This window comes from Rhincodon typus, chromosome 3 (genome assembly GCF_021869965.1).
Source record: "Rhincodon typus isolate 14 chromosome 3, sRhiTyp1.1, whole genome shotgun sequence".
NCBI lineage: Eukaryota > Metazoa > Chordata > Chondrichthyes > Orectolobiformes > Rhincodontidae > Rhincodon > Rhincodon typus.
In genome coordinates, this window is record NC_063334.1 from 128,500,619 (window position 1) to 128,524,645 (window position 24,027).

Genomic DNA, 24,027 nt, shown 5'->3' on the forward strand with positions numbered 1-24,027 from the left:
TTTGGGACTGGTGGAAGGTTTGCAATGGAGTTCCCCAGCGGTTGGTATGGAGACCCGTTCTTTTTGTAAAGTTCCTTTTTTTTTGAGGGATGGGAGTGTCGCTGGCTAGCCACAATTTACTGACCATCCCTAGTTGCCCTTGAGAAGATGGGGTGACCTTTTTTCTTGAACCGCTGCAGTCCACCTGCTGTGGTTTGACCCACAATGCCACGAGGGGCGGAATTCCAGGATTCTGACCCAGTGACATTGAAGAAATGCTGATATATTTCCAAGTCAGGATGGTGAGTGGTTTGGAGGGGAACTTGAAGGTGGTGGTGTTCCCATATATCTGCTGCCCTTGTCTTTCTAGATGGAAACGGTCGTGGGTTTGGAAGGTGTGGTCTGAGGACCTTTGGTGAATTTCCGCAGTGCATCTTGTAGATAGTACACACTGCTCTTACTGAGTGTCGGTGGTGGAGGGAGTGGATGCTTGTGGATGTAGTGCTAATCAAAAGGACTGCTTGGTCCTGGATAGTGTCAAGCTTCTTGAGTGTCATTAGGGCTGCACTCATCCAGGCAAGTGGGGAGTATTCATGCTTAACCTGAAACCATGCAACTTCATGGGGTCCAGAGTCAATGTAGAGGACTCACAGGGCAATTCCCTCCGAATGAATTCCACAGTGCTGCCACGTCTACCAGGTCTGTCCTGCTGGTGGGACAGGACATGTCCAGGGACGGTGATGGTGGTGCCTGGTATATTGTCTAGAAGGTATGACTCCGTGCGTATGACTATATCAGGTTGTTGCTTGACTAGCCTGTGAGACAGCTCTCAGAATTTTGGCACTAGCCCCCCAGATGTGAGTAAGGAGAGCGCTGTAGGGTTGAGTGCTATTTCTGAAATTGTCTTTTCCGGTGCCCAGGTTTCATTTCTTTGACACTTTGTAGCGATCGGTACAACTGAATGGCATACTAGGCCATTTCAATGGGTAACTGAGAGTAAACCACATTGCTGTGGGGCGGCATGGCGGCTCAGTGGTTAGCACTGCTGCCTCACAGCGCCAGGAAGCCGGGTTCAATTTCACCCTCAGGCAACTGCCTGTGTGGAGTTTCCACATTCTCCCCGTGTCTGCGTGGGTTTCCTCCGGGTGCTCTGGATTCCTCCCACAGTCCACATGTTAAAGTGCTCGTAGTGTTCAGGGATGTGTAGATTAGGCGGATTATAGGAGGATGGGTCTGGGGGAATGCTCTGATGGTCAGTGTTGACTTGTTGGGCCAAAGACCCTGTTTCCACACTGTAGGGATTCTGTGAACATGTAAGCCAGACCAGGTGAGGATGGCAGATTTCCTTCCAGATAGTGAACCAGATGAGTTTTTCCAACAATCAACAATGATTTCATGGTCATCAGTCGATTCTTGATTCCAGATTTCATTTTTTGTTGAATTGAAATTCCACCAACTGCCGTGACGGGTTTCGAGCCCAGGTCCCCAGAACATTAGCTGCGTTTCTGGATAATTAATGACATGGATCTCGGAGCGCAGAGGACAATTCAAAAGTTTGCAAATGACAAGAAACTTGGAAGAATTGTAAACTGTGAAAAGGAAAGTTTGGAACTCCTAAGGGCATTGACAAGGTGGTGGAGTGGGCAGATTCATGGCAGATGAGATTCACTGCAGAAAAGTGCGAGGTAATGTTCTTTGGTCGAAAGGACAGTGAAAGACAATATAAAATGGGCAGTACAATTCTGAAGGGCATGCAGGAGCAGAGGCTCCTAGGGGTACACATGCACAGATCATTGAAGGTGTCAGGACAACTGAAGAGAGCAGTTAAAACAGCACACAGTGTCTTCTGCTTTATTAATAGAAGCATAGAGCATCAGAAAAGGGAGGTAACGTGGAATTTGTACAAGACATTATATTACATTATAGGAAAGAAGTGAATGCACCGGGGACAGTGCAGGAGTGATTTACAAGAATGGTTCCAAGAATGAGAAAATTCAGTAATGAGGGTAGCTTGAAGATTGCAGGGAGCAGTTGGAGGGCACAGCAGCAGCACAGAGTGAGTATAAATTAACTGAGATTGGTGATTGAGGCCGAGTCTGCAGGGAGCAGTTGGAGGGTGGAGCAGCAGCACAGACTGAGTATAAAACTAACTGAGCACTGGGCACATTGTAGCTACGAAGAAAACTGAAGTGATGTCACAGAGTTGCAACCTGGCTGGTAGCAGATCTGCACTAAATTTAAAAAACACAGCAAAGAAGTATTAATAAATTAACCAATTAATAAATTTATATAAATTAATAAGGTAATTAACTAAGTGGAGATGGCTGGGCAGGTGATGTGCTGTAGTTGTACGGTGTGGGAGTTGGTAGTTCCCATTGCGAGCTGCAGTGACCACATCTGCTGCAACTGTTGGTTGCTCGAGGAACTTCAGCTCAGAGTTGATGAGCTGGAATCTGACCTTCAAACACTACAGCACATCTGGGAGTAGTAGTACCCGGACACTTTGTTTCACGAGGTGGTCACACCTGGCAGATTAAGTACTTCAAATTCAGTCAGTGATCAGGGACAGTAGGGTGTGATTGCAAGTGAGGCAGGTAAGAGGATCCTGCATTCAGGAACGGAGGAGCCTCAGCTCTTGACCTTGTCCAACAGGTACGAAGTACTTGCTCCCTGAAAGGAAGAGGAAAAAGGCTGCAGGGAGAGATGAGCCAGCTCGCCACTGCACCGTGGTACAGGAGGCATTCAAGACGGGGGGGAGCAAAAAGACAAGTGGCAGTTGTAGGGGCCTCTATAATTAGGGGGATTGATAGTGTCCTTTGTAAGCAGGATCAAGAGTCCCGCACGGTGTGGTGCCTGAGCGGTGCCAGGGTGACTGACATCTCTGATATAACAAGCTGTAGAGCTGGATGAACACAGCAGGCCAAGCAGCATCAGAAGAGCAGGAGAGCTGCCGTTTTGGTCCTAGTCTACACCTTGGTATCTCAGATTCTCCAGCATCTGCAGTTCCTACTATCTCTGACTGGCTTGAAAGGATACTGGAGCAGGAGGGCCAGGATCCTGTTGTTGTGCTCCATGTTGGGACAAACAACATAGGCAAGGCTAGGAAGGAAGACCTGTTTGGGAATTATCAAGCACTGTGAACGAAATTAAGGATCAGGTCCTCAAGGGTTACCACCCAAGCCACATGCAAGTTAGCTTAGGGATAAGAAAATTAAGTAAGTCAACATGTAGGAAAGAGGGATTCCATATCATGGGGCATTGGCATTAGTTTTGGAACAGGAGGGATCTGTAATGTTGGGACAGACTCCACCTGAACGGATCTGGAACCTGTTTTCTCGTGAAAAGGATAAATAGGGTGGTCTTTAGGACTTTATACTAGTGAATTGAAGGGAAGGGAAGGAGAAAACGACAGGAAATATCATGGTAAATAGAAAAGAAAGCAGCAGGTTAACATATCTGTGGGACGGTTTAACTACATCGAAGACAATGTAATAAGTTAAAAAGAAGGCAAACTCAGGAGATATTATTAATGGAGATGTTAGAATTCAAAAAGAACGTATAAAAACTAGCATAAAGGCACTTTAATGTTTTGGCAAACATCTGTAGCTCAGGTTGTGGATGAGGTTGTTGATTTGCTTGCAGAGCTGGCTTGTTTTTGTTCAGATGTTTTGTCACCATGCTAGATGACATCATCAGTGGAGCCTCCGATGAAGCGATGTTATTCTACTCCACTTGGAATTTATACTGTCCAGTCCGTTATGGTGACGACTGTCATTTCCAGTTTTGATCTGTATGGGTTTGTATATGGGGTCCAATTCCATATGTTTGTTGATTCAAGTATGGGTGGAGAACTATGCCTCTAGGAATTCCTGTGCGCGTCTATGTTTGGCTTGGGCCACTATGGTTACCTTGTCCCAGTTAAATTGTTGACCTTCATTGTCTGTGTGTACTGATATTCAGGAGAGCTTGTCATGTCGTTTTGCTGCTAGCTTATGTTCATATATTCTGATGGCTAGTTTCCTTCTTGTCTGTCCGATGTAATGTTTGTGGCAGTCGTTGCATGGTATTTTGTAAACCACGTTTGTTCTGCATGTTGTGCGAATAGGGTCTTTAATCCTTGTGAGTGTTTGTCCTAGAGTGGCTGCAGGCTTGTGGACCACTATGATTCCTGGTAGTCTGAGGAGTCTCGTTGTCAGTTCTGATATAGAACATAGAACAGTACAGCACAGTACAGGCTCTTCAGCTCACAATGTTGCACTGAACTTTTACCCTAAACCTAAGGTCTATCTAACTCCACCCCTACCTTATATTATCATCCAAATGCCTATCTAAGAGCCGCTTAAATGCCCCTAATGAGGCTGACTCCACTACCCTCTCTGGCAATGCATTCCATACCCCGACCACTCTCTGAGTGAAGAACCTACCTCCGACATCTCCCCTATATCTACCTCCACTCACTTTAAAACTATACACCCTTGTAATAGCTACCTCCACCCTAGGAAAAAGTCTCTGGCTGTCCACTCTATCTACACCTCTGATCATTTTGTACACCTCTATCAAGTCACTTCTCATCCTTCGTCGTTTTAAAGAGAAAAGCCTGAGCTCTCTCAACCTTTCCATGTAAGACCTTCCTTCCATTCTAGGCAACATCCTGGTAAATCTCTTCTGCACCTTTTCCAACGGATTAAGTTCAATGACTGACCTGAACTTTATCTGGACATAATTACCTTATTCGTAAAACACAGTGCACCAACTGAAATGATCTGTAAATCTGTGGAGAGAAACAGAACCAACATTTCAGGTTTGTGACCTTTCAGCTGTTGAAATATTGGTTCTTGCCCTCTTCACAGATGCTGTCATAAACTGCTGAGTACTTTGAGCATTTCCAATTTTCCTTTTAAGGTTTCAAGGTTTCAATTTTCCACTTCTGTAGAAATTAAATCGAGTTAAGTTAGGACATGATTTGAGAGTGAAGTTAATGTTTAATCCCTTGATGCCATGAACGACAGACAGAAAGAAGCCAATATCATTCTGAATTTTAAGACAGTTCTTCTGCGTGTGCCCTGCTAATCGATAGAACAGCATGATAGAGCTATTGGTACAGCTAAAATCCACAACTGAAGACCTCTATGCATTAACATCCAGCAATAACAAAGTACAAGCTTTCTCTCCCGCTTTCTCCAACACAAGGCTAAGGTACAATTAGAAGACTTGTAACTTTTAAAAGTTAATTCTTTTAACCGTGTGAAGTATTAACTGAATGCAGGCAAAGTACCTCATCTTCAGCACTGAATCTAAATACCTACTGTTATGTGTTCTTGATGTAGGGCTGTGGCCAGTGTGTTAGGTCATACTGCGTCCTCCTGTTGTTGACTGTTTTGTCGGCATTTGTGGATGAAGTTGCGGGGAAATCCGTTTAAAACGAGGATCTTGTACAAGTGTTCTTTCTCTTTGCTGCATAGTTCTGGAGTGTTGCAGTGTGTCTTGGCCCATTTAAATAGTGTCAGGCCAGGACATACTGCAACACTCCAGAACTATGCAGCAAAGAGGAAGAACACTTATACAAGATCCTTGCTTTAAACGGATAAGGCACTTTACTTGAATGCTTGTAGCATTCAAAACAAGGTAGATGAGTTCACAGCACAAATCATTGCGAATGAGTGTGATTTAGTAGCCATTACGGAGACATGGCTGCAGGATGGTCACGCCTGGGAATTAAATATCCAGAGGCATCAGACTATTTGGAAGGACAGACAGGAAGGTAAAGGCGGGGGTTGTGTACCTCTGATATTTAAAGTCCACATCAGGGCGATAGTGAAAGATGCCATAGGTTCTATGGTGAATAAGGTGGAATCCATTTGGGAAGAAATTAGAAATTCCAAGAAAAAGTCACTGATAGACGTAGCCTATAGGCCATCAAATTGTAACATCACATTGGGGTGGGCAATAAACAAAAAAAAGCTAATGTCTGCAAAAATGGTACGGCAATTATTATGGGGGATTTTAATCTACATATCGATTGGTTGAACCAGGTCGGTCAAGGTAGCCTTGAGGAGGAGTTCATTGAACGTATCCGTGACAGTTTTCTTGAACTGTATGTAATGGAACCGAAAAGAGAGCAAGCTACCCTAGATCTGGTCCTGTGTAATGAGACAGGAATAATTAATGATCTCACAGTTAGGGATCCTCTTGGAAGAGGCAAATTTAGAATACAGATGGAAAGTGAGAAGATAAAATCCAATAACAGGGTCCTGTGCTTAAACAAAGGAGACTACAATAGGATGTGGGGAGGAGTTGGCTAAAGTAGACTGGAAACAAAGACTTTGTGGTGGGACAGTTGAGGAACAGTGGAGGACTTTCAAAACAATGTTTCAAACTGCTCAGCAAAAGTATATACCAGTGAAAAGGAAGGACTGTAGAAAAAAGAATAATCAGCCATGGATGTCTAAGGAAACAAGGGAGGTCATCAAACTGAAAGATAAGGCATACAAAGCGGCAAAGAGCATTAGGAAACTGAAAGATTGGGAAAACTTCAAAGGTCAACGGAAAGCCACAAAATAATACTATAAAGTAAGATAGATTATGAGTGTGAACTAGCTCAGAATATAAAGACAGATAGCAAAAGTTCTTACAAATATATAAAACGAAAAGGAGGGGTGAAGGTAAACACCGGTCCGTTAGAGAATGAGAAGGGGGATTTAATAATGGGAAATCAGCAAACAGCTGAGGCATTGAACGGGTATTCTGTGTTGCTCTTCACAGTGGAGGACACAAACAACATGCCAGTAATTGAGGACAAGGAGACTAAGGGGAAGGTGCAAAAATGATCATTTATCACGAAAGAGGTAGCATTGGGCAAACTAATGGAATTACAGGTGGACAGGTGTCCTGGTCCTGATGGGATGCATCTCAGGGTACGAAAAGGGATAGCAGGAGAAACAGCAAATGCGTTCATGGTAATTTTCCAAAATTTGCTGGACTCTAGGGCAGTTTTAGCAGATTGAAAAACAGCAAATGTGATGCCACCGTTTAAAAAAGGAGGTAGACAAAAGATGGGAAATTATAGGCTGGTTAGCTTAACTTCTGCAGTGGGGAAAATGCTGGAATCTATCATCAAGAAAGAAATAGCAAGACATCCAGATAGAAATTGTCCCATTGGGCAGGTGCAGTATGGGTTCACGAAAGGCAGGTAATGTTTAACTAATTTACTGAAATTCTATGAAGACATTACGAATGTGCTGGACAATGGGGAGCCAGTAAATGTGGTTTATCGAGATTTCCAAAAGGCATTCGACAAGGTGCTGCACGAAAGACTGCTGCATAAGATACAGGTGCACAGCGTTTCATGCAATGTATTGGCATGGATCGAGGATTGGTTAACTAACAGGAATATCAGTCTGCAACATTATACAGAACCTGCACAAAATTTAGACATTGGTTAATAACTGGCAGAAAATATTTGCAAAACACAAGTGCCAGTCAATGACCACTGCCAATAAAAAGAAACTTAATTATTTCTCCATTCAACAGTATCACCATCAGTGAATCTAACACCACCATCTTCATGGCAGCATTCCATGAAGAGAACTTCATTAGACCAACACAATACACTGCATGTACAACAGCAGGTTAAACAGTGAGATTATCTGTGACAACCAAGTGTCCTTTAACAGTGCTAACTAACAACCAAACTAACAACTTCTATCATCTGGAAAAAGGGCAGCAGAATCATGGGAGGATCATCACCTGCACTTGTTCCTCCAAGTCCCAAAGCATCCTCACGTGAAACTGTAACACTGTCCCTTCATTGTATTTGAGTCAAATCCCTGCTACCCCCTCCCTAACAGGAGTGCGACTAAGGGGAAGAGTAGGCAGAGAGCAGATGATGAACGCAAAGGGACAGGTGGTCTGAGGTATATTTGTTTTAACGCAAGAAGTGTAGTAGGTAAGGCAGATGAACTTAGGACTTGGAATTGTACCTGGGAGTATGATGTTATTGCTATTACTGAGACTTGGTTGAGGGAAGGGCAAGATTGGCAACTAAATATCCCAGGATATAGATGCTTCAGGCGGGATAGAGAGGGAGGTAAAAGGGGTGGAGGAGTTGCATTACTGGTCAAAGAGGATATCACAGCTGTGCTGAAGGAAGGCACTATGGAGGCCTCGAGCAGTGAGGCAATATGGGCAGAGCACAGAAATAGGAAGGGTGCGGTAACAATATTGGGGCTGCACTGCAGGCCTCGCAACAGTGAGCGTGAGATAGAGCTACAAATATGTAGACAAATTATGGAAAGATGTAGGAGTAACAGCGTGGTAGTGATGGGAGATTTTAATAGGATGAATGTGGAAGCATTGGAAAGGGTGCAGAGGAGATTTACCAGGATGTTGCCTGGTATGGAGGGAAGGTCTTATGAGGAAAGGCTGAGGGTTTTGAGGCTGTTTTCGTTAGAGAGAAGAAGGTTAAGAGGTGACTTGATAGAGACATACAAGATGATCAGAGGATTAGATAGGGTGGACAGTGAGAGCCTTTTTCCTCGGATGGTGATGGCGAGCACGAGGGGACATAGCTTTAAATTGAGGGGTGATAGATATAGGACTGATGTCAGAGGTAGATTCTTTACTCAGAGAGTAGTAAGGGCGTGGAATGCCCTGCCTGCAACAGTAGTAGACTCGCCAACTTTAAGGGCATTTAAATGGTCAATGGATAAACATATGGATGATAATGGAATAGTGTAGGTTAGATGGGCTCCAGATTGGTTTCACAGGTCGGCGCAACATCGAGGGCCGAAGGGCCTGTACTGCGCTGTAACGTTCTATGTCTATGTCTATGGTGTTGGGGAATGAGCCCGGCCAGGTGGTTGAAGTTTCAGTAGAGGATTACTTTGGGAATAGCGATCACAATTCCGTAAGTTTTAGAATACTGATGGACAAACACGAGAGTGGTCCTAAAGGAAGAGTGCTGAATTGGGGGAAGGCCAACTATAGCAAAATTCAGCAGGAGCTGGGGAATGTGGATTGGGAGCAGCTGTTTAAGGGTAAATCCACATTTGATATGTGGGAGGCTTTAAAGAAAGGTTGATTAGAATGCAGGACAGACATGTCCCTGTGAAAATGAGGGATAGAAAGGGCAAGATGAGGGAACCATGGATGACATGTGATATTGTGAGACTAGCAAAGAGGAAAAAGGAAGCATACATAAGGTCTTGGCGACTGGAAGCAAACAAAGCTTTGGAAGAATATCGGGAAAGTAAGACCAATCTGAAACGAGGAATTAAGAGGGCTAAAAGGGGTCATGAAATATCTTTAGCAAACATGGTTAAGGAAAAACCCAAAGCCTTTTATTCATACATAAGGAGCAAGAGGGCAAAGAGAGAAAGGGTTGGCCCACTCAAGGACAAAGGAGAGAAGTTATGCGAGGAGTCAGAGATAATGAGTGAGATTCTTAATGAGTACTTTGCGTCGGTATTCACTGAGGAGAGGGACGTGATGGATGTTGAGGTTAGGGATAGATGTTTGATTACTCTAGGCCAAGTCAGCATAAGGAGGGGGGAAGTGTTGGGTATTCTAAAAGGAATTAGGGTGGACAAGTTCCCAGGACCAGATGGGATCTATCCCAGGTTACTGAGGGAAGCGAGAGAGGAAATAGCTAGGGCCTTAACAGATATCTTTGCAGCATCCTTGAGCACTGGTGAGGTCCCAGAGGACTGGAGAATTGCTAATGTTGTCCCCTTGTTTAAGGAGGGTAGCCATGATAATCCAGGTAATTCTGGATGGGTGAGCCTGACGTCACTGGGGAAGCTGCTGGAAAAGATACTGAGGGATAGGATCTATTTGCATTTGGAAGAAAATGGGCTTATTAGTGATAGGCAGCATGGTTTTGTGCAGGGAAGGTCATGTCTTACCATCGTGATAGAATTCTTTAAGGAAGAGACAATGTTGATAAATGAAGGAAGGGCTGTAGATGTCATATACATGGACTTCAGTAAGGCATTTGATAAGGTTCCCCATGGTAGGCTGATGGAGAAAATGAAGTCGCATGGGGTCCAGGGTGTACTAGCTGGATGGATAGAGAACTGGCAGGGCAACAGGAGACAGAGAGTAGTAGTGGAAGGGAGTTTCTCAAAATGGAGAACTGTGACCAGTGGTGTTCCACAGGGATCCGTGTTGGGACCACTGTTGTTTGCGATATACATAAATGATCTGGAGGAAGGTCTGATTAGCACTAAGATGACACTAAGATTGGTGGAGTAGCAGATAGTAAAGGGGACTGTCGGAGAATGCAGAAGAATATAGATAGATTGGAGAGTTGGGCGGAGAAATGGCAGATGGAGTTCAATCCAGGCAAATGCGAGGTGATGCATTTTGGAAGATCCAATTCAAGAGCGAACTATACGGTAAATGGAAAAGCCCTGGGGAAAATTGATGCACAGAGATCTGGGTGTTCAGGTCCATTGTACCCTGAAGGTGGCAACACAGGTGGATAGAGTGGTCAAGAAGGCATACAGCATGCTTTCATTCATCGGACGGGGTATTGAGTAGAAGAGTTGGCAGGTCATGGTACAGTCGTATAGGACTTTCGTTCGATCACATTTGGAATACTGCGTACAGTTCTGGTCGCAACATTACCAAAAGGTTGTGGACGCTTTGGAGAGGGTGCAGAGGAGGTTCACCAGGATGTTGCCTGGTATGGAGGGCGCTAGCTATGAAGAGAGGTTGAGTAGATTAGGATTATTTACATTAGAAAGATGGAGGTTAAGGGGGGACCTGATTGAGGTCTACAAAATCATGAGGTATAGACAGGGTGGGTAGCAAGAAGCTTTTTCCCCCAGAGTGGGGGACTCAATTACTTGGGGTCACGATTTCAAGGTGTGAGGGGAAAAGTTTAAGGGAGACATGCGTGGAAAGTTCTTTACGCAGAGGGTGGTGGGTGCCTGGAACGCGTGGCCAGCGGAGGTGGTAGAAGCAGGCACGATAACGTCATTTAAGATGTATCTAGACAGATACATGAATGGACAGGGAGTAGAGGGATACAGATCCTTGGAAAATAGGCGACATGTTTAGATAGAAGATCTGGATCGGTGCAGGCTTGGAGGGCCGAAGGGCCTGTTCCTGTGCTGTAATTTTCTTTGTTCTTTGTACCTTCACTGCATGAACCTTGGTGATTTAACAAAGTAGCTTACCACAATGAGCAATTAGGATGGTTGATGCATTTTGACCTTCTGTAACTCTCACATTCCACGAATAAATTAAAGATACCTTTTGTAAATCTGCGATGATTACGCCAAATTGGTGATCACAGAGCATCTTCCAGAGAGTTAGAGTCTGACAGGTGTAATGGATCAGCTGCTGTATACCCTGCAGTGACAGCTTCTCATAAGCCTGTGCTTCGGCTAAGGGAAAAACCAGCAGGTTAGTCCCGAGGTCAGGTTTGAAGCTTGCAAAGTTCAGAAATTAATTATATCACACAATCACAGGTGTACACACAGAAACATGAGCAGGCTATTCAGCCGATTAAACCTGCTCTGCCATTCAACACTATCATAGATGATCGAACCCTTCAGTGCCTTTATTCACCCCATCTAACTGGTAATCAGAAATCAATCTCCACTTAAAACATGCTCAGAGTTTCCACAGCTCCATGGCAGAGAATTCCAAAGATTCACAAGCTTGAGTTGAAAAAAATTTTCATCCCCAACTTAAGTGATACGCCCTTATTTTTAAATTATGTTCCCTGGCTCTAAACCTCCATGGGAGAAGAACTGTGATATACTCAAAATTATAGACAGAGAGGAGGCTCTGAGTGGTCTAGCAGGCTTACTATTTAGTAAATGGAGAAAAATGTGAGAAAGCTGCAAAACAAAGGGCCTTGGGAAAATTTGTGGATGAATCACAGAAAGCTGGCACATGGTGCAGCAGGTAATCAGCAAGGCTAATGGAATGCTGACCTTTATTTCAAGGGGGTTGGAGTATAAGACTAAGGAAGCCACTCCAACTGTACGAGGTGCTGTTGAGACCACATCTGCAGTAATGTGAGGAAATTTGGTTCACTTATTTTAGGTAAGATATTATTTCAAGGAGGCAGTATAGAGAAGGTTCACTAGGATAATGCCTTACATAGACAGATTGTCTTAAGAGCTAAGGCTAAACAGGCTGGGAATCTATTCAACAGAGTTGAGATGAATGAGAGGTGGTCTCATTAGAACATAGAGGATTCTTAAGAGGCTTGACATTGTAAATGCTGACAGAATGCTGGGGGAAATGATGGCCTAGTGGTATTATTGCTGACCTGTTAATCCAGAGACTCAGGCAATGTTCTGAGGACCTGGGTTCAAATCCTGCCTGGGCAGATGGCGGAATTTAAATTCAATAAAAATCTAGAGTTAAGAGTCTAATGATGGCTGTAGAATCCATTGTCGATTGCCAAAAAAACCCACCTATTTTATTTCTGAAGAGGGGTCTAGGCCCGAAACGTCAGCTTCCATGCTCCTCTGATGCTGCTTGGCCTGCTGTGTTCATCCAGCTCTACAGCTTGTGATCTCACCTATTTCACAAATGTGTTTTAGGGAAGGAAACTGCCATCCCTACCTGATGTGGCCTACAGGTGATTCCAGACCCACGGCAATGTGGATGACTCTGAACTGCCCTCTGGGCAATTAGAGATGGGGAATAAATGCTAGCCGTGCCAGCAACACCCTCATCCTGCAAGTGAAAAAAAGTCTCCCTCAGAGTCTCAGAATAAAGGGATACAAATCTAAGACCGAGATAAGAAACAATTTCATCTCTCAGAGATTTGAGTCTTTGGAACTCCTGGCCACAAAGAGTTGTGTGGGCACAGTCCTTGTGTACATTTAAGGCTGAAATAGATAGATTCTTGGGTAGTAGGGGAAACGAGGGTTGTGGGTAAAATTCAGAAAGTGGGTGTGAGGAATGTCAAATCAGCCATGATCTTCTTGAATTGCGGAGCAGGCTCAAGGGGCCAAATGGCCTACTTCTGTATCCATTTCTTATACAGCCATACAATTATACAGTATAGAAACAGGACCTTCGGCCCAGCATGTCTATGCCAACCAACAAACACCGAACTATACTAATCCTACTTACATTTATTTGGTCCATAACTGATAATGTCCCGGCATTTTAAGTGCTCGTCCAGATGCTTCTTAAATGTTGCAAGAGTACCTGCCTCCACCACCCTATCAGGCAGTCCATTCCACATTTCTTCCATGCTCTGGGCGGAAAAACTTTTCCTCAGATTTTCTCTAAACCGCTTACTCCTCATCTTAAAACTTACATCCTCTGGTCTGATAAATCTCTTTTAGCCAGGCGAAACATATCCCAAGCTTTTGAGCGAAGCAAGAGAGGAACTTTCAGGAGTACTGACAGTAATTTTCAATTCCTCTCTGGCCACAGAAAAGGGGCCAAAGGACTGGAGGACAGCCATTATGGCACTACTATTCAAGAAAGGTACAAAGGATAAATCTGGAAACAATAGGCCAGTCAATCTAACCTCAGTGGTGGGGAAACTACTGGAAACAATTCTGACACACAGAATTAATCTGCACTTGAACAGGCAGGGAATAATCAAGAATAGCCACCATGGGAGGTCATGGACGACCAACTTGATTTAATTTTCCAAAGAGGTGGCCAGATGTCTAGATGAGGACAATGCATTCAACATAGTCTACGTGGACTTCCACAGACTTTTGATCAGATCCCACGTAAGGGACTGATGGTGAAGCCAAGAGCCCATGTGATCCAAGGAAATCTGGCTACTTGGATCCATCATTAGGTGATCAGCAGGAAACAGAGGGTGATGGTCAAGTGGTATTTGTGTGACTGGAAGCCTGTGTACAATGGGGTATGATAGTGATCAGTGTCAGGGTCCTTGCTGTGGTCTATATAAATGATTAGAACTTGAATGTAGGATGGTTGATCACTAAGTTTGCAAATGATATAAAACTTGGCAGGGTAATAAATAGGAGGACAGCCTTATATGACAGAAGGATATAGATGGGCTTGTCAGATTGGTAATCTGTGATAAATGGAATTTAATCTGAATAAGAGGGAGGTGATGCACTTGGGCAGGACAAGCAGTCTAAGGAATACATGACAAACGTTAGGACCCTGGGAAGCACTGAGGAATACAGGGACCTTGGTAAGCACATTCACTGGTCCTTCAAAATAGCGGGACAGATAGATGAAGTGATTACATCAAATAGGATACTCGCCTTTATCAGCCAAGGCCTGGACTTCAAGAGCAGGGAGGATTATGATGGAACTTAGCTAATGTTCTGGGGACCTGGGTTCAAATCACACCACAGCAGATGGTGGAATTTGAATTCAATAAAAAATGTCTGGAATTAAACATCTAATGGTGATGATGAAACCACTGCTGATTGTCAGTAAAAACAATCTGATTCAATAATGCCCTTTAGGGAAGGAAAACTGCCATCCTCACCCAGTCTGGCCTACATGTGATTTCAGATCCACAGCAATGCTGTTGACTCTTAATTCCCCTCTGAAGTGGCCCAGCAAGCCAGAGTTGTAACAATTGCAACCAAGTCACTACAAAGAAATGAAACCGGCTGGACTAACTGACATCAAACCCGGCACTGGAAAAGACAACACAAGAAATAGCCTTGATGATCCTGCAAAGTCCTCCTTACTAACATCTGTGGATTAGTACCAAAACTGGGAGTGTTGTCTCACAGCTTACTCAAGCAATAACATGAAGTAGTCATAATCATGGAATTATGTCTTACAGACAACTCGCTGGAGAAAGTGGTTCCACAAATATCCTCATCTGTAACGATAGGGGAGCTCAACACATTAGCGCAAAACATAAGGCTGAAGCACTCGCAACAATCTCTAGTCAGAGAGCTGAGCAGGTGATCCATCTTGGCCTCAGCTAGAGGTGTCCAGCATCACAAATACCAGGCTTCAGACAATTTGATTCACTCCAATGTGATAACAAGAAACGGTTAGAGAAGGTAGATACTAAAAAGTCTATGGGCCTTGACAACACTCCAACAACGGCACTGAAGATTTGTCCAACCTGGCCAATTGCTGCCTGATCAGTTTACTATTGATCCTCAGAAGTGTTGGAACTATCAAGTAGCATCTGCTTAGCGACACCCAGTTTGGGTACAGTCAAGGTGCCTCAGCTCTTGACCTCATTAACAGCCTTGATTCAAACATGGGCACAAGAGCTGAATTCCCAGAGGACAGGTGACCGTGACTATCCTTAAAATCATAGTTGTATTGGACCAAATATGGCCTCAACAAAACTGGAGTCATTTCTGTGATGAGTAGTGCATGAGTATGGATAATATTCTTACTGCATTTGACTGAATGTGGCATCCAGGACCCCTACCAAAACTGTGGTCAATGGGAATCAGAGGCCAAAGACTCCGTTGATTGGAATCAAAGAGCTTGGTGCATTAGAAGACAGTTGTCGTTTTGGAGGTCTGTCATGTCGGCTCCAAGAAATCTATGCAGGAGTTCCTCAGGGTAGTGTCCTAGGCCTAACTATCTTCAGCTGCTTCAAAAATGACCTTCCTCCATCATAAAGTCAAATATGAGGATGTCTAGTGAGGATTGTGCAATGTTCAGCAACATTCACGACTCCTCAGACACTAAAGCATTCTATGTCCAAATGCAGCAAGGCCTAAACAATATCCAGGCTTGGACTGAAAAGTAGCAAGTGAAATTCACACTGTACATGTGCTGGGCAATGACCATCTCTATTATCAGTCCTATTCTGGCCCCCACCAATAACTCTGTCTCCGAAATATCGAAGATATCATCAGTGCTGCTTCCCCCTCTCTCTGGAATTGGAAATGTTCATTGATTTCGCTTCCAATTTCCACCCTGTCCTCAATTTCACCTGATCTATCGCTTGACTCCTCCCTTCCCTTCCTTGACATTCCTGTTTCTATTTCTGGGGATAGGCTGGCCACTAATATCCACTATGAACCCACCAACTCCCACAGCTACGTGGACTATACATCCTCACAACCCCACATCCTGTTTTCCTGTAAAGACTCTATTCCATTCTCCGAGTTCCTCTGTCTCCATCACATATGTTCTAATGAGGTCAACTTCGACAAGGGAGCCTCCAAAATGTCCACCTTCTTCCTCAACTATAGATTCCCCAGCACTGTTGTCAACAAGGCCCCCAACCTGGTCCGACTCATCTCCTGCAAAAAAATACAGCAGTAGGGTTCCCCTTGTCCTTACCTATCAACCCACCAGCATCTACATCCAGAAGATCATCAGACGCCATTTCTCCCACTTCCAGCAAGATGCTACCACCAGACACATATTCCCCTTCCCTCCCTTGTCTGCCTTCCACAGGGACCGTTCCCTCCTGGACACCCTAGTCCACTCTTCCTTCACCCCCAACACTGCCCCACAGCCCCAGGGCACCTACCACTGCAACCCCCCACAGGTGTAACACTTCCTTATTTAATACCTCCCTCCTCATTATCCAAGGGCCCTAACATGCATTCCAGGTGAAGCAGTCCTTTACCTGCAGTTCTCATAATCTGGTCTACAATAAGTTAAAAGAGAAGTCGTTGAAGGGGAGGACGAGCTCGGCCAAGTGAAGGAGGGTGGTTGTGGTTCAGGCCTTTGCTCCAGGAAGAAGTGGACAGTCCCGACACCATCCTGGTGGGGATGCACAGGTAAGGGGATTGCACGTCCATGGCAAAGAAAAGGTGGCTGGAGCCTGCAAACTGAAAATTCCGAAACTGGCATAAAGCGTCAGAGGAATCACGGATGTACATGGGCAAGGACTGGATCAGGGGAGAAAAGACTGAGCCAAGGTAGGAAGAGATGAGTTCTTTGGGGGCAGGAACAGGCTGAAACAATTGGTCTGCCTGAGCGGTCCTGACAGTCTCCATTAACAGCTATTCACCCTCCTAGCCAGATTGTTATCAATTCCTTTATCTGTCCAACTGTTCTTCTCTCTCTTTGTGCTCTGTCTCTGCTCTGGCTGGGCAACAGGAGACAGAGAGTTGTAGTGGAAGGGAGTTTCTCAAAATGGAGAACTGTGACCAGTGGTGTTCCACAGGGATCAGTGTTAGGACCACTGTTGTTTGTGATATATATAAATGATCTGGTGGAAGGTATAGATGGTCTGATTAGCAAGTTTGCAGACGACACTAAGATTGGTGGAGTAGCAGATAGTGAAAGGGACTGTCGGAGAATGCAGAAGAATATAGATAGATTGGAGAGTTGGGCGGAGAAATGGCACATGGAATTCAATCCAGGCAAATGCGAGGTGATGCATTTTGGAAGATCCAATTCAAGAGCGAACTATATGGTAAATGGAAAAGCCCTGGGGAAAACTGATGCACAGAAAGATCTGGGTTTTCAGGTCCATTGTACCCTGAAGGTGGTAACGCAGGTGGACAGAGTGGTCAAGAAGGCATACGGCATGCTTTCACTCATCGGACGGGGTATTGAGTACAAGAGTTGGCAGGTCATGTTACAGTTGTATAGGACTTTGGTTCGACCACATTTGGAATACTGCGTACAGTTCTGGTTGCCACATTACCAGAAGGATGTGGATGCTTTGGAGAGGGTGCAGAGGAAGTTCACCAGGATGTTGCCTGATATGGAGGGCGCTAGCTATGAAGAGAGGTTGAGTAGATTAGGATTATTTACATTAGAAAGACGGAGGTTAAGGGGGGACCTGTTTGAGGTCTACAAAATCATGAGAAGTATAGACAGGGTGGATAGCAAGAAGCTTTTTCCCAGAGTGGGGAACTCAGTTACTAGGGGACACGATTTCAAGGTGAGAGGGGAGAAGTTTAAGGGAGATATGCGTGGAAAGTTCTTTACACAGAGGGTGGTGGGTGCCTGGAACGCATTGCCAGCGGAGGTGGTAGAGGCGGCACAATAGCGTCACTTAAGATGTATCTAGACACATACATGAATGGGCAGGGAGCAGAGGGATACAGATCCTTGGAAAATAGGCAACAGGTTTAGATAGAGGATCTGGATTGGCGCAGGCTTGGAGGGCGGAAGGGCCTGTTCCTGTGCTGTAATTTTCTTTGTTCTTTGTCCTTATCTATTGTTTATTCCTTACCCCTCCTCCCACCCTATCTTCTGCATATAAACCAACGTATTCCTAGCTACCATTAGTTCTGAGGAAGGGTCGCCAGACCCAAAACATTAACTTTGATTTCTCTTCACAGATGCTGCCAGACCTGTTGAGCTTTTCCAGCAACTTCTGTTTTTATTTATGATTTGCAGCATCTGCAGTTCTTTCATTTTTATTTAGTACCAACATGGATATGAATCTGGCTCAGTGAGAGGAAACAAAGTTGGGCTTGAAGAAGGTTTCACAGTATCTCGGATTTGTTACAGGGCAGGGGGAGGATATTTGGCCCATTGTGCCTGCTCTGCTTCTATCTCCTAGTGTTAATTTCCTGTTTCTCCCCCTTATCCCTCACACCATTTGTACCTAAATAACCATCCAATGCTCTCTGGAATGCCTCAGTTGAACCGGCCTCCATCATATTTCCAGGCTTGGTAGCTTGGCTACCATTTACTATTACTTTTAGAGGAGCTACAATTTAAGAACAAGTTAATTGAAACATGCAGTGCAAATCATAACTCGAGTTTGAAACAATATCAACCCTTAAAAAACCTTCACTTATCAAATTTTGCAAGAACTCTTTCAAAGTTTGTAGTGGAGCTCCACAAAAGTCGGTGTTAGGACACACTCAGTTTAAAATCTCCCTCTTATTTGTGGCCAATTTTTTGCTGGTTTTTAAAAATTTCAAAGCCTCAGATTTATCACTAAGCTTTGCCACGTTGCACAGTTTTACTTCAATTTGATACAATCTAAACTGCCTTGGTTGTTTGGTTAATTCCCTTTGCCGAATGGGATATATCTCTGCTGCAAGTCATAAAGTCATACAGTACGAAAACAACTAGTCCATGCTGAACATGTTCCTAAACTGAACTCGTCCCACCTGCCTATGCTTGGCCCACATTCCCCCTCCATACCTTTCCTATTCATGACCTCATCCATGTTGTCTTTTAAACGTTGTAAGTGTACCAGCATCCACCATTTTCTCTGGCAGTTCACGCCACACACGAACCACTCAGTGTGTAAAAAATTGCCCCTTATATCCTTTTAAAATCTTTCTTCTCTCACCTTAAAAATATGCTCCCTAGTTTTGAACTCCCCGACTTGAGGGAGTGTCATTGAACTTATCCATGCCCCTCATGATTTTATAAATCTCAATAAGGACACGCCCTCAACCTCCTTTGCTCCAGTGAAAGAAGTCCCAGTCTTTCCAGTCTATTTTTACATCTCAAACCTTCCATTCCTGGCAACATCCTGGTAAATCTTTTCTGAATCTTGTTCAGTTTAGTAATATCCATCTTACAACAGGGCGACCAGAACTGCACACAGTACTCCAGAAGAGGTCTCACCAACCTCCTGTACAACCTCAACATGATGTACCAACTCCTGTACTCAAAGGTCTGACGAATGAAGACAAGCGTACTAAATGCCTTCTTCACCACCCTGTCTATCTGTGACACAAATTTCAAAGAATTACGTACCTGAAACCCTAGGTCTCTCTGTTCTACAATACTGCCCAGGGCCCTACTATTAATTGCGTAAGTCCTGTCATGAACTATTTCTGAAACATCTGCTATCTTTCATTAACCATCTTTTCAACTAAAATCTTTCAGTCCACACCAGCCAACTATGCTATCATTCCTTGTTAATTACCCTTAAGTTCAGCACAGTTGTTTCCAACTCATCTGTGCTGTGACCATTTGGTGATTGCAGTTCAGGTGAATCTGTAAGCTACTCACTGTGGTACTTCCTTTGTAACTCCTGTTGAACTTGCTGTGAACCTCCATCAGGACGTATGAAACCCAGCAGCCTCTGTGGTACATTGGAAGCACTAAAACTGGAAAAGTAGATGTTAGCCAGTTCAGAAAACCAATAGTGTCAGCATGGGATAACACTCTGACCAGACAGCATGGGGTAACAATCACTGACCAGATAGTGTAACACTCACCATAAGACGTAGGAGTAAAAATAAGTCATTCAGCCCATCATAGAACATAGAACATAGAACATTACAGCGCAGTACAGGCCCTTCGGCCCTCGATGTTGCGCCGACCTGTGAAACCAATCTGAAGCCCATCTAACCTAAACTATTCCATTATCATCCATATGTTTATCCAATGACCATTTAAATGCCCTTAAAGTTGGCGAGTCTACTATCTTTGCAGGCAGGGCATTCCACGCCCTTACTACTCTCTGAGTAAAGAACCTACCTCTGACATCTGTCCTATATCTATCGCCCCTCAATTTAAAGCTATGTCCCCTCGTGCTAGCCATCACCATCCGAGGAAAAAGGCTCCCACTGTCCACCCTATCTAATCCTCTGATCAGCTGGGCTGAGAGGTGGCAAATGGAGTTTAATGCGGAAAAGTGTGAGGTGATTCACTTGGGGAGGAATAACAGGAATACAGAGTACTGGGCTAATGGTAAGATTCTTGGTAGTGTGAATGAGCAGAAAGATCTCGGTGTCCATGTGCATAGATCACTGAAAGTTGCCACCCAGGTTGATAGCGTTGTTAAGAAGGCGTACAGTATTTTAGGTTTTATTGGTAGAGGGATTGAGTTTCGGAGCCATGAGGTCACGTTGCAGCTGTACAAAACTCTGGTGCGGCCGCACTTGGAGTATTGCGTACAGTTCTGGTCACCGCATTATAGGAAGGATGTGGAAACATTGGAAAGGGCGCAGAGGAGATTTACCAGGATGTTGCCTGGTATGGAGGGAAGGTCTTATGAGAAAAGGCTGAGGGACTTGAGGTTGTTTTCGTTAGAGAGAAGTTGGTTAAGAGGTGACTTGATAGAGACATACAAGATGATCAGAGGATTAGATAGGGTGGACAGTGGGAGCCTTTTTCCTCGGATGGTGATGGCTAGCACGAGGGGACATAGCTTTAAATTGAGGGGTGATAGATATAGGACAGATGTCAGAGGTAGGTTCTTTACTCAGAGAGTAGTAAGGGCGTGGAATGCCCTGCCTGCAAAAATAGTAGACTCGCCCACTTTAAGGGCATTTAAATGGTCATTGGATAAACATATGGATGATAATGGAATAGTTTAGGTTAGATGGGCTTCAGATTGGTTTCACAGGTCGGCGCAACATCGAGGGCCGAAGGGCCTGTACTGCGCTGTAATGTTCTATGTTCTATCTTGTATGTCTCTATCAAGTCACCTCTTAACCTTCTTCTCTCTAACGAAAACAGCCTCAAGACCCTCAGCCTTTCCTCATAAGACCTTCCCTCCATACCAGGCAACATCCTGGTAAATCTCCTCTGCACCCTTTCCAATGTTTCCACATCCTTCCCATAATGCGGTGACCAGAACTGTACGCAATACTCCAAGTGCGGCCGCACCAAAGTTTTGTACAGCTGCAACATGACCTCATGGCTCCGAAACTCAATCCCTCTACCAATAAAACCTAACATACTGTACGCCTTCTTAACAACGCTATCAGCCTGGGTGCCAACTTTCAGTGATCTATGCACCAGTTCTTTGAGAAGGTGACCAAACAGGTGGATGAGGGTAAAGCGGTTGATGTGGTGTATATGGATTTCAGTAAAGCGTTTGATAAGGTTCCCCATGGTAGGCTATTGCAGAAAATACGGAGGCATGGGATTGAGGGTGATTTGGCGGTTTGGATCAGAAATTGGCTAGCTGCAAGAAGACAGAGGGTGGTGGTTGATGGGAAATGTTCATCCTGGAGTTCAGTTACTAGTGGTGTACCTCAAGGATCTGTTTTGGGGCCACTGCTGTTTGTCATTTTTATAAATGACCTGGATGAGGGCGTAGAAGGTGCAGGGCTGGATGAACACAGCAGGCCAAGCAGCATCATAGCCTCTCTGCTCCTATGATGCTGCTTGGCCTGCTGTGTTCATCCAGCCCTGCACCTTGTTGTCTCGGATTCTCCAGCATCTGCAGTTCCTACTATCTCTGAGGGCGTAGAAGGATGGGTTAGTAAATTTGCGGATGACACCAAAGTCGGTGGAGTTGTGGATAGTGCGGAAGGATGTTGCAGGTTACAGAGGGATATAGATAAGCTGCAGAGCTGGGCTGAGAGGTGGCAAATGGAGTTTAATGCGGAAAAGTGTGAGGTGATTCACTTTGGAAGGAGTAACAGGAATACAGAGTACTGGGCTAATGGTAAGATTCTTGGTAGTGTGGATTCTGTTCTGCCATTCAACAAGATCATGGAAGATCTGATAATCCTCAAATTTCACTTTCCTGCTTCTTTCCAATAATCCTTGATTCCCTGACTGATTAACAATCTGTCCATCTCAGCCTCAACAGCTCTGCGCAATAAAGAATGCCACTGATTCACAGATTGCAGACACCAATTTGACACCATGGGACAATACTCATACAACATAGAACATAGAACAGTACAGCACAGTACAGGCCCTTCAGCCCACGATGTATCGAAATTTTACCGTAATCCTAAGGTCTATCTAACCTCCACCCCTACCTTATACTATCATCCATATGCCTATCTAATAGCCGCTTAAATGCCCCTAATGAGGCTGACTCCACTACCCTCTCCGGCAATGCATTCCACGCCCCAACCACTCTCTGAGTAAAGAACCTACCTCTGACGTCTCCCCTATATATCTACCTCCACTCACTTTAAAACTATGCCCCCTCATAATAGCTACCTCCACCCTAGGAAAATGTCTCTGGCTTTCCACTCTATCTATACCTCTGATCATTTTGTACACCTCTATCAAGTCATCTCTCATCCTTCGTCGTTCTTAAGAGAAAAGCCCGAGCTCTCTCAACCTTTCCTTGTAAGATCTTCCCTCCATTCCAGGCAACATCCTGGTAAATCTCATCTGCACCTTTTTCAACGCTTCCACATCTTTCCTGGAATGAGGTGACCAGAACTGGACACAATACTCCAGATGTGGCCGAACCAGGCTTTTGTCTCGCTGGAGCATAACTTCACGGCTCTTGAACTCAATCCTTCCATTAATGAAAGCTAACACACCATACGCCTTCTTAACAACTCTATCCACCTGGGTGGCAGCTTTCAGGGAACTGTGGACATGAACCCCAAGATCCCTCTGCTCCTCCACACTGCCAAGAATCTTTCCATTAACCCTGTATTCTGCTTTCAAGATTGTCCTTCCAAAATGAATCATCTCACACTTTTCAGGGTTAAACTCCACCTGCCACTTCTCAGCCCAGCTTTGCATCCTATCAATGTCCCTTTGTAATTTAGAACAGCCCTCCGCACTATCCACAACTTGACCCACCTTCGTATCGTCCGCGAACTTACTGATCCACGCTTCCACTCCTACATCCAAATCATTTACAAAAATCACAAATAGAAGAGGACGCAGAACAGATCCTTGTGGTACACCACGCGTAACTGAGCACCATGTTGAATATTTTCCGTCCACTACCATCCTTTGTCTTCTAAGGGCCAGCCAATTCTGAATCCAATCTGCCACATTAAAGGGTCAGCCAATTCTGAATCCAATCTGCCACATTTCCCCCTATCCCATGCCTCCTTACTTTCTGCATGAGCCTACCATAGCGAACCTTATCAAATGCCTTACTTAAATCCATGTATACCACATCCACTGCTGTACCTTCATCCATGTGTTTGGTCACCTCTTCAAAGAATTCAGTAAGCTTTGTGAGGCATGATCTACCCCTCACAAATCCATGCTGACTATCACAAATCAAACTGTGCCTTTCCAAGTGATCATAAATCCTACCTCTCAGAGCCCTTTCCAATAATTTGCCCACCACTGACGTAAGACTAACTGGCCTGTAATTTCCAGGGTTATCCCTATTCCCTTTTTTGAACAAGGGAATGACGTTTGCCTCTCTCCAATCTTCCGGCACTATACCTGTGAACAGTGAGGATGAAAAGATCATCGCCAAAGGCCCTGCGATCTCTTTCCTCCTTCCCATAGAATCCTTGGATAAATCCCATCAGGCCCGGGGGACTT

At 44.6% G+C, this 24,027-nt stretch overlaps 1 protein-coding gene across 1 annotated transcript in view; it reads right to left on the reverse strand.

The window, feature by feature from the left end:
- nup155 (nucleoporin 155) overlaps positions 1-24,027 on the reverse strand; it is a 172,217-nt gene that overhangs the window by 52,444 nt on the left and 95,746 nt on the right. The window contains exons 13-14 of the mRNA XM_048594325.1: positions 19,822-19,919; positions 11,236-11,369 (exon numbers count right to left, since the gene is read on the reverse strand). Coding sequence (XP_048450282.1) covers positions 11,236-11,369; positions 19,822-19,919 — 232 coding nt within the window. The remainder of the gene's footprint in view (positions 1-11,235; positions 11,370-19,821; positions 19,920-24,027) is intronic.